The 12201-nt window shown below is 36.9% G+C and overlaps 1 protein-coding gene across 18 annotated transcripts in view; it reads right to left on the reverse strand.

Moving 5' to 3' along the window:
* The window catches only part of NRXN1 (neurexin 1), a 728334-nt gene that overhangs the window by 371318 nt on the left and 344815 nt on the right, over nt 1-12201 (reverse strand). For all 18 annotated transcript variants that reach the window (XM_072858477.1, XM_072858476.1, XM_072858472.1 and 15 more), the window contains 2 exons: nt 7418-7799; nt 6701-6891 (listed from right to left, as the gene is read on the reverse strand). In XM_072858477.1, coding sequence (XP_072714578.1) covers nt 6701-6891; nt 7418-7799 — 573 coding nt within the window. The remainder of the gene's footprint in view (nt 1-6700; nt 6892-7417; nt 7800-12201) is intronic.

The raw sequence follows: 12201 nt of genomic DNA on the forward strand, positions 1-12201 counted from the left end.
ACGGAAAGGGTTGTCAAGCATTGAAACAGGCTGCCCAGGGAAGTGGTGGAGTCACCATCCCTGGAGGTATTTAAAAGATGTGTAGATGTGGTGCTTAGGGACATGGTATAGTGGTGGACTTGGCAGTGCTAGGTTAACAGTTGGACTCGATGATCTTAAGGGTCTTCTTTTCCAACCTAAATGATTCTATGATCCCCCTTTGCTTCTTTCTTCCCCTCCCCTACTGAAGACTAGATGGAAAGCCCTGAGATTGAAAAAGATTAAACAGATTTAAAACCAAAGCAGTCTGCTTGTCCAACGAACTGTGAGGCAAGTTGGTGATGCATGTTAAATGGTAAATTATAAAATCTAATTGCCATATAAATGTGCGTGGTAATCCATCTCCTACAGAACTGATGCTATGCCAATTACTCTCTATGAGGGGGATGGTTGTGGTGGAGAGGTGAGGGCATTCAAGCACATCAAACGTCCTTCATTGCTTTCCTGTTCTGACCACTTTTGTACATTACATACACCTGAAAAATAGACAAAAATCGAATGAAGCAGGCATTTTCATGGCATAGTATACTCAGATTTCCCTTCCTACTGATAATTCTTCTGAAATCCTTTACTTGTTCTCTGCTTCAATAGCCAACACATGCTCTTAGCAGAGCTTGTTTTCCAAACAGTGAGAAATTCTCCACATAACGCTACCAAAAAGCTGAGAGGATAAACATTCTCATTTTGAATGTAGGTTTGTAGAGGGAAACTTTTTATCTAATATTACCAACTTCTTGATCAAGACAATCACCTCCAGACTCTGAGGATATTACACGAAGCAGCTCTTTTGCAAAAAAAGACTGCTCAGGCCTACTAAGATCCATGAGGATGGTGCTCTCATAACCATGGCAGCACATTTTGAAAACAAGTTTAGGATGTGCTTCTTGGCCTGGGGGGTGCTAGGATTCAGTGGGATGTATTTATGCTAAATATCCAGATTTTTTGGTAAGTTTTCAGAGCATACATGTTTCCGATATTATCCTTAGCATAATTTTTACTTAGTGTTCCAGAAGGGCTTGAAAGAAATGCCACAGTCAGCAACAGTAATAGCCTGCATGCCCAACAGCTGTAGAAATGTAGGCAAATCTATACATTTGTATGTGTGTAAGAGACTGAAAAGAGCAGGGGAGAAGAAGCAGAAAGCAAAAAGTTTCTCTCACCACAGAGTGATCTGAAAGACTACTGCAACATTGTTGACTTCACAGAGCTCAGCACAAACATTAGAGTATTTTCTTTAATTTTTATTTAATCCAGAAGTACTGGAGTAGATTTTTAATTCTTTCCCCATCTCATAATTTTGGAAATCAGGATACAATTTCTGAAAGCTTAGCATTGCCAAAATTATTTTCACAGCCTGGTAGTCAGCATAGCTGTTTAGAAGCAGTATCTGACAAGTTGCAAAGAAAGGAGGGTAAAGGAATTTGCATTAGACCAGGTTGTCCAATCTCATATTGTTAATCTGCCCATATATCTTTGCTACACAGGAAGTCTCAAAGAAGAGCTCTCAGTTTTAAGATCCTTATTTTTCCATCTGTACAAAGGCTGCTTTCCCAACACTATCAGGAAGACGACAGCTGCATTTGCCGTTGTCTACTCCAACAGGTCACATTACGAAGATCTATTTACTGTTGACAGTATTTGGAACTCTACATTTGGAACAGAATGTTATTTCTGCGTGAAGAGTTTACAGCCCACTGGCAAGGTCATTACAATTAGCTTTTGCATGTTTATTTGAGAAATTTAAGCATTAATACTCGTTCATTTGTACAAACTTTCATTTTTATATAAAATACTTCTCTGTGCTTCTTAAAGCTTTGTTTCTTAGTTATAGAAATATGAAGGATCACTGCCATTGATAGAGACTTTGTAATATAGAGAAGAATTTACAATGCAGCAACGATAATAATGGGCTCAATATAAAACAACAGGGAGAAATATTATATGAAATTGAAATAATTTCAATTTCCATTGCTGGAACAAGAAATCTTCCTTATGATCAAGACTAATTTAGTTCAGTTTTGCATAGCATGAATAACCTACTTCGACAGGCAAATGTCAATATCAATATCAAAAAATATCAATAGATTAAGTGACTATTATGAATCATCAATGAATATGCCAGGCCAGTAGATCTACTGACAATTTAGTTAATCGCATTAGAAGTTTACAAGGATTAATTAAGTGCCAGGTGAGTCTTTATGTACATGGAAAAAGTATTTTTAAAGTGCATTTGCAAAACCACTGAGGTGATACCAGAAATTAATGATTACTTTTCTTTCAGATGCTTCAGACTGGGCTGTTTTCACATTATTAGAGAAAATGGCAAATGAAAAGGCAAATGTATATAGCAACAGCACCCATATCTCACAAAGGAAGAGAGGGAGCCAGAGGCCAGTGGAGAGCTACAGAAATAAAACAGACAAGAGATCCAGACAGGATATTTAAATCCAAGGAAGTTGATTCTGATATATGCTCTAGCATGAACAGCATTTTTTGAGGATGCAGTGATATAACAGCACAGGAATAACATATGACTTACAATGGACTCTAAAATTGACATTTGGGAAGGCCATGTGGAAGAGAACAACAGAGTGAGACAAGTTGAAAGTAAGTTTAAAAAAGCAGGTCTTAAAGATGTATGGAATGCTGCACAGGCAGCAAAAAAATCAAACCATAACTGTTGAGTCAGGTAGGATTTTTTTTACGATGGTGATTTCCTTTTAAAAAGAAAATGTAGTTAGCCCATTATCAAAAATAGGATGACTGCAGTTCATCCTGGAGGATACATCACAGCTAGAAAGTTTGGAATAGGATGGGATACTGAAGTACTGAAACTATGAACTCCTAGAAAAGTTTGTTACTATTTATTGTTAAATCTAAAATAACAACAGCATTCCTTATCTTTTCATTTTGTGAGAGTGTGGTATTTCAACTTTTCATCTCAATTTATAAACAATTAAAATGCTAAAATATTTTAATTTTCTGACAGTCATTCTGAGTCGATTCTTGTAGGTTTTTGTATGTTTGCTGTTTAAAGAAAGTGAGTGAAAACTTTGGGGATTAAAATAGTGCCTATATGTGTAGGAGAGAAGCAAAATGAAGATTAAACCCTAGTAGGTAAGTGGATAAAAAACCATGCTTGAGGATGTTCCTCCTCCTCGAAAGCAGATCATGTCTCTTCAAATATTTAGAAAAAAAAATTCTGACAGAACCCCAATTTCTCACACCACAGGAAGAAAATGTGAAGAGGGAAGAGACATTGCGGATGTTGTAATACCCACAGTCTGGACAAAGGAGACATCTTTTCTTTGGCAACAGTGAGGAACAAGAGCACAAGTCAAATTCCACTTTCACTTGAATTTTTGTGCTCCTTCGAGGCTACTCGGACCCCTCAAGACCATAAGAGAAGAGCATCAAGTACAGCAAGCAAGAATTCCCCTGTACCCAACTATTTCGGTCTGTGAAGGCCTTGAATTGTAGCCATGCTAACCATCTGAGCTACACTGAAAGCAGAACAGGGAATCTGCTCAAGAAATACATGAAAGCAAATTTGTTGTGTAACTGAATGTTGGCAGGCTTGAGCTGCATTGCCTTTGCTGTTAAGACTCATTTATCTTCACGGGTTATCTGCTAGAACTACACTCAAGTACACTTTGCTGATTTTCTCTGCTAGGAAAAATAACACAGTTCTTGGAATCCAAACACAGAACTATTTTCACTCATTTATTTGTCTCCAATTTACAATTTACCCTTCTAATTACAGCAATAATTAAGCTGGAGAATTTAACATAAGTGTTTCCACAGGTACCCACTCCAATCCACTGAAATTGTACCAGAGGTTATACAGGGAACCCATGTCTGTAATAATGGACTTTCTATGTTATATAGCCAAATCCTACACCCAAAAGGAAACATATAGTGGAAATTCTGTCCCATACTTTTATGGCAACTGTCTGCTTTCCCAGACAACTGGCATCCTGTGCAGGCTCTACAACACAATCTGTGTCATATCTTTGTACTGAATTCACTGTGTATTTGCAAAAAAACTGTATATATTGATTTCTCTTTCCAGGATTAGCTTGGATTTCAGCTTCTGAAATCTGCTAACTCTACAATTACTCAGAAAGGTTGCAGATTCTATATTATCTATATACATTTATATTTCACCTAATGCTGACTCTGGTTGAACAGAATTATTGATATCACTAGCAGGAAGTATAACTTTGAATTTGCTTTTTTGCTAGGGCTTAAATAATATAGGACAATGAATTAACCATAGGTGCTTGTATCAGTAAAGTGTATGGAGTGTTTATAGCAGAACAGAGATGTGTCACCATAAGAAACACTGGCATAAAATAGAAAAGAACAAGCTACAGGAAAGTATTTCAACTGAATACAAAGGAAGAAAAAAATAATAGTGAAAGGCAATTTTTTCTCCTTTTCAGCCTGCTGGCCAAAATGTATCAGCTTGAACTCCTCCAAAAATCCAACAAAAATTCTCATGATTATGCTGTGCCATATTTAAGGAAGCTGACCAAGCAAAATATAATAGAATACATTAAAAAAATAAAATGAAACATACTACTATGAGAAGACAGACGTTGAGGACCTGTGTACACTAGACCAGTTTGAGAAAGATGCTTACTATATATTACTGCACTGAATACGTCAGGCTTGTTATGCTTTTACTAGGCACATTTCCTGGGTGGTGAATTACAGAAAATCAGCATCTAATACAATTCACCTTCCTTGCTTCAAATCTCAGTATGTTTTTTCATGCTCTTCAGTTTTTTTCCACTGGATTTCAAGGTTAGAAAATGCGCCAGCTATAGATACAGTTTTACTTCAAAAAGGTAAAGCAAAAGTAGAATTTTCAAAGTGAAGAAAACAAAGGAATGTTGGATTTTATAGGTTATCCTCGCTGATGAGCTCTCTCTGTGAATGCACTAAGCACTGCATTTAGTGAAATAACAGTGCCCTCTAGTGCCTTTATCAAGCACATTGTTCAAACTTTTTTTTCTTTTCTTCAATAAAGCAACATACCAAAACACCACGTTCAGTTTGAAGAAGATGTAGAATAAAATTACCGTAGTAACTTAGTTATCGGTTCTTAACAGGATTATTTTTCCTACTCATGTCTAATTAATATACTGGAAAAACCCAGATTAAATACATATACATAGATATGCATATGCATAAGTAGTACTTATTATTGCAAAAAAAGGTGAAAGAATAAGGTAGATGCTTTCTCTACAGCATCAAAAATAACGTTGAAATATTACATTGCCTCAATAAACATTGACCATATTTACAAGAATACAAAAATGAGAAAGAACATGCCACAAATTTCAAATACCATTTTGAGAATGGAGCGTGAGCCATCCAAAAGGCTTTAATTTATAAACCAAGCATTTCTGATAAAGAGGCTCTTATTGAAGATTATGACATATCAAGATACAGTTTTCACAGTCTTTCTTACAATCTTAATAGCACTTTCAAGTGAAGCAAACATGTAAAATATCACAAAATCCAGAATAATTACTAAGGTCAGCTCATTATCTGTGACTCAGAGGTAGTTAAAAGAAAATCCAGCAAGAAATAAGCTCTTGATGGAATATTAATATCTACTCTGAACATCCTGGCTTTTGAAATATTAAATTTTCTTTGACTGTTATGAAATTTTGGTTTGCCTAACAAGAACTTTTATAAAGAATGTAATATGCACGATACTTTTTCACATGACCAGAACATATTTTATTATGTCTGATTAGGGATGCAGTATTTAAAAAGTATACTTATACATCCTTTCAAAAAGATATTTTCCTCTGATGCAAATTAGCTTTTCAGAAGCCCATCCTTACAACTAATACTATTACTTATTTTAATACACACATACATATCAGTTTGGTTTATAAAAATGGATCTTAAGAATCTATCTGGACCTAAAAAATGTAGGTTTAGACCTATAAAACAAGTTTATCCCACCCTGCAATTGAAATTACAACACATTACATATTTAGGTGAGTATATCTTTATGGTTCAATACATCTGGCAACTTCTATTTATACCTGATTCATTAGAGGACTGCCACACAAGATTGCTTTACTTACAAGATTTTTTATGACATCAAAATACTGCATTGTATATATTTTCCCAACAAAAGGTAGGTTTCATGTGGAATACTGAACAGTGGTGGACAGGTCAAAAAGTTCTGCAATTCTCTAACATAGAGATCATCAGTTCTGCAAAGCCTTTGTAGTCATACTGTAAAGCTCGGGCTGTGGTTTCTGCATGCTACTTACATAACTTATGTTAATGTAAAAATCCAGGCTTTTTCATAGACATTTTAGAGCTCCTTTAGTCCCCCAGTTATCTTTTGGTATATATGGGCCACTCTGTGTTCTTACCATTTGTTACCTTTTTTCCTGTGACATTTTCACACATTTAAAGTAGTACCTAACTGTGCAGAACTACTACTAAACTGGCTTTGTCAGGCTAACATAAAGAAGATGTCTCATCTCTTGTGATCATATTAATTATCATCAATAAAACATTTCATGTGCTATTACAAAATTATACTGTACTTTACATACATGATTTATTCATGTTATCATTCTGTAATGACTCTCACTGTAGGTTATACAGGAATTACTGTACTTACTTTTGAGGTCTAAATTTCTGGCTCCTGCTGTGCTCTGTGTTGTGATTTTAGTGTCAATCTTTACAGTATGAAGATTGCTTATATCCCTTGATATCATCACATTATGCCACTGGTTGTCATTCAGGGGTTTATTAGAACTTCCTTTGATGAGATTGGCACCATTTCCCAAGTCAAACACATAGTGTAAATACCTGGGAAAAGAGAAAAAATTGGAAAAGTTTCCTTTTTCTTTACATAGTAAGGGGGCATTAATTAATATGTCTAATATTTCCTATTTCCTTATACTCCTCAGTAGTGCTGGTAAAACCAGAAGACAACAATGAATGTCAAATGGGGAAGCAACCTTAATTCAGACTAATCACCATTTGTTTAGATGAGCTGAGATGCAGTCCCAAGTTTCTGGAAAGTAACGAGCACTCCATGTACCAACACATGCATACATACGTAGAGAGAGAACAAGAGGAAGGCTACAAAACAGTACTTCTTTGTGGTAAACACTATAGAAGTTATACCTATTATTTACTTTCATATTTTTCAGGCATCTAGCTTCATCTGAAAGAAAAAGTCACAATAAAGCATATGAAGTTTAACATGAAGAAACATTCAATCATGTATGTCCAGTCAGGCAAAGATTTGTATCCTAAACTTTCCCTTGTATTTCTCCTGTATATGTATTTTGAATAGACTTTTTTCATCATTATGCTAATCCATACATACCCTTTTACTAATTCAACCACAATGAAATCATTTCCATCGCCACTGTTATAAAGTATCAATCCATCCAGAGAGGTTGTTTTGAACTGGAAAAAAAGGTGCATAGATGTATATGCTTGTAGCGTGGCCAACGCAACATAACTTGCTTTTGTTTTAAATGTTACAGGGTCTGCTATGATGTTCCTGAATCCAAATCTTGCATTTAGCTCACAATAATCGATGTCTCCATTTTTACATAAGTCAATGTATGCCATGCCATTAAATGTAAGACTCTGTAGATGCCCAATGAAATTAGAAGGCACAGAAGACAAGTAGCGCCGTTCTGTTATTATTCCTGTTTCTATGTTGTGGAATTCCAGTCGTGTGTGATCACCAGCCATTTGACCTTTAAATAGTAACAAGAAAACACATGTTAGAATCTGAAATGGAAGGTCAAAAAACACACCATGTGATTAAGTATCTGCATCAATTTCACACTTTTCAGAATGCGCAAGGCCAATTCTTGGCTCCAAAAAGGATTCTTCTAAATTCATCCAAACTTCTGGTAAACATCTGGAAGCCTTTCCACTGAGTTCAGTATGTTTGTATAAGGCCAACAGCAAGATTTCTAAACTGAAGTGCAATACCACAACATATCAAGACTGCCAACAAAATGCTTCACTTTGGTTACACTTAACCAGACATGTAGTTTTACTATAAGCAAGTGCAATTAATTAAGACAACATGAAGAACACAAAGGCAAATCTCAGAGCTAAAACTACAATGTTAGAGTTTCATGGAAGAGAAGTGTAACAGTTTGGGGGATATTACTGCATGTGGTTTGCTTAAAAGCACATGATTTGGCAAGCGGAAGGAAGGAGTCCTATTTAAGCTGTCTTAGGTACATTAATGCTGGCCCTGCTGCAAAACCCTGTGCTGCAAGGGTGGACAGAGCCTTCCTTAAAAGCAACTAGCTTTATACCATGGGGGTAAATGGTGGGAGAGGGGGGCAGAGCCTAAGAGATGGACGAAGCAGAAAGCCTGCAGCAAGGATGTATGTCAGTGTCTTGTAATCCTGAAAATAGCAAGGGACTTGCTTGTAACAGAAAGGTGGCCAAAACCAAGCCTCACAGCTACCTTTGAGTCTCTTTGTCATGCAAGGACTCCTGCATAGGAGAAAGCCTGAAATCTGCTGACTGTATAGCTAATCTGAAGGAAAGGATCAACACTGTCAGGGTACACTGCATACAGGGCAGGTAAATTTGTAAAGCTAGTTATTAAATACTTTACCCAGCACATCAAAATTGTATCAACTGAAGAGTTCCCCTTCCTAACAGAGCTTAGATTTTTTTTCCATGCTTATTTTAAAGAAGTAGGGCAGTACTATCACAAGGCTGATTCATGGTCACATTGTGGGGGTATAATGACAAAACAGCTTTTTATTACTAATCAGTTTTAATCACTTAATCTACCTTTTGCAAACTGTGGACTAGATTTCCCAGTTCCTCAGATGTTTTGTCTCTCTCATGGAGTACAAAGAAGGTGAACAGCAGACCCAGCCAAGCTGGAATAAATACTGGCATAAAACTGCTCTATAATACAGGTTCCCACACGTGCAGTGCAAAGGTGTTGACAGACCAAGTTACCTCTGTCCTTCCCTTAACATCCTATTCCAAGAGGAGAGTGTGAGCTCTGACCCAGGCTGGATGGTGTCTAGTGGTGGTGCAGAAAGCCCTGAGGCAGGCTTAGACAGCTGTACCTTGATAGGTTTTATAAGCGAGTGTCTGTGTACGCGTGTGTGAACAGGGAAAGGTTAAGGGCAAGATGAATGTAGATATCTCGGCTTTGCCCAGGGAGATGCATTCACAAACAGGTTAAGTCACAGCACTGAGATACAAACACAGGTATTAGTGAAGTTACAGTGAAAATAGGTCCACAAGCTTTAATACAATTAAAAAAAAATTGCTCTAATAATTTATGATAAATATTTACAAGCAGCTTACTTAGCTTCAGGATGCATTCTGACCTAACTCTACTGATATCATTGAACACCATCAGCATCTAGGATCTGCAGCCATACAGGCTCAGCACTGCAAGAGACACCTTAATCCCCAAGGACAGCCTTCTTGATGTTCTTGTTTCTAAACATCAGTTCTGAAGATACCACTTCTCCTGATGTATTAGCAAAGGTGGGTTCTTCCTTGCAGTAATGAGTCAGAGAGCTGTCTTGAAAAATGCCAAATCTGTAGCTTTCTGCAAGGCCAAGAGCTGTATATTGGATCGCAGCCAGGGAGCTGAAGATCATGTTTTAGAGGAACATTATGTATTCCAGTCTTACACCACTTCAAATGGCATTGCATAAATGTCATGGCAAAACTCCACTAAGCTTTGGCCTGTCGCACAGTATCCTTACTACATTCACTACCTTAAATGTATTTCTTTCTTGAGCATAGTAATAAAAAAGTTCCAGAATCTGGGCTCACATCCCAAATCTCCCTCTAACATTTCAGTTGTACAAACATGCTAACAGGACTTGAGACTTCACATAGGGCTCCACAGTATTTGCAACAACAGCAACGAAGAAAGAGAGAGAGGCTGCAGTTTGTGCTTACATGGTTGGGGTTTTCATTTTTTGGTTTTTTAACCTGTCAGGCTGGTGCACAAAATGCATTACCTGTTGCAACACTATGGGACATACAAAAAGACAAGTGAATTTCTGTTCATAACCATAACTTAGGTATCCTTTCCGTTGTCCAACTGTGACCTCCTTCGGTCCACTTTTATTTTCTATACATTTCCAGAAAACAAAGTGCATCAGGGCTGCAAGTATTTAAACTCTTCTATGATAAGTAATATTTTCAAAATCACCTGTATGACTTCCAATGAAAGCTAGTTATGATTCTGAAAGATATTATTTATCCATGCACAAATTATACATTCACCAGAGATAACTAAGCTCAGTACATGGATGAACAGGTGATATTTTATAACCTGTAAAAAATGGAAAGTGAGGCTGAATTATTTAATGGCTTCCCCTCCAGCTTAAGCTTTCTGGATCTGATGGGCTTTTTAAATATGTGACACAGGAAATGGAATCAAAAAAAGGAAAACACAGTGCGTGGCAGGGGGAAGCTGGAATTTTTGTGAGAAAGTCCTTTTTTCCTCATGTTCCCATAAGATTATAATAATCTTTCACATGAATAACTGCTGGGTTATATTTTAACCACATTTCTGATTGTTGGGACATCTGAAGAAAAGTTCTAAGCAGTTTAAGCAAGAACACTCCTATCAGATAGGGCAACTCTTCCACTACCCCTTTAGGAAATTCAAAGCTACTACACATTAAATTGCATTGTGTACATTTGACTTTCTACCAGATGGGAGTGAAAACTTAAGCTCATGAAGGCTTTGGCAACACACTGTGTTGAAAAAAAAAAAAAAAGTCACAGTGAATAGAAAATGTAATATTCCTGGGACTAACAGCAAGTTTCCTGTGTTATCAGACTTTCAAGTTCCCCCTAGCTCCTTCTCTCATGCCAGTTCCCTCCTCACTGATGGAGGAGGCCACAGATGGGCCACACAGCTTCCGGCAAGGAGTTTAGGAAGACTTTGCTTGATCAGGAGGCAGCTGAAAAGACTCACTGGCTTTAACAGCTAGAATAGAATAGTTCAGTTGGAAGGGACCTACAAGGATCATGTAGTCCAACTGCATCTAGTCCACTTCACAGCTGACCAAAAGTTAAAGCATGTTATTAAGGGCATTGTCCAAATACCTCTTAAACACTGACAGGCTTGGGGCATCGACCACGTCTCTAGGAAGCCTGTTCCAGTGTCTCAACTACATGCTGAGACCATGATATTTGATAGTAACTACAGTTATCCACAATGAAGAGTGATTACAAGAACTTACAGCCCTGCATTCTTTACTTTTTACTTCACCTGACTAGACTATAAATGATAGAAACCTCCTGTTTTCATCTTAATCCTTATCATCTTCATCACACATATTTTGAACTTTCTGAAGCTGTGCTGAGCAGCTGGGACTGAACCCAAAGGTGAAAACAATACTTCCTGGTGGTTTTGTAACCTGTAGTATTTGTAAATAAAAAATCTGCCATGAGGAGCCCAGGAAATCTGCGTTTGGTTTTAGATGCTATATTTTATTCAGACCTAAACAGCTTCCTCTAACTAGAAAACGTCCACAAAATAGCCTTATTATTTGAGTTGCCAGTTGAAGCAGCAAGATGATGGTATTTTTTAGTATAGTTCCTCCAGTACTATATATTTATTTTCATAAAGGAAATAACTGGTTTAGGCCATCTGCTTTCTTGGAAGAATGACCCAAAACATCATCACATACACAGACTAAAGTTTTGCTTCACCTCTGGAAGATCTATTGGTAATTTCTGATTCTAGAAAATACGATTTTGCAGCAATATGAATACATAGCAATTATTTTTCTACTGGTGACATGGCCTTCAGTGTTCTGCTGAGGTGAAAGAAGACTACTAAAGAAGGTGCTTTCCTTTCAAAAACCCATTAAAATTGTTACCATTTTAACAAAGCTTAAAACCAATGATAAAAGCTATTTAATACTACATGAAAACAAAGTAAAATACTAAACAGCTAACACAAAATTAGGCACATTGTATCGTGCAAGGAATCAGGGCCAGAAGCCAGGTCTGTTGCTATTAACAACACATATGTAAGCCTTACCTTTAACAGAACAAAATCAAAGTCTTCTCTATTATCATTTCTGATAATATATACATAGGAATATATTTCTAACATCTGCTGGCATTCATGCC

Source organism: Ciconia boyciana, chromosome 3 (assembly GCF_034638445.1).
Source record: "Ciconia boyciana chromosome 3, ASM3463844v1, whole genome shotgun sequence".
Classification (NCBI taxonomy): domain Eukaryota; kingdom Metazoa; phylum Chordata; class Aves; order Ciconiiformes; family Ciconiidae; genus Ciconia; species Ciconia boyciana.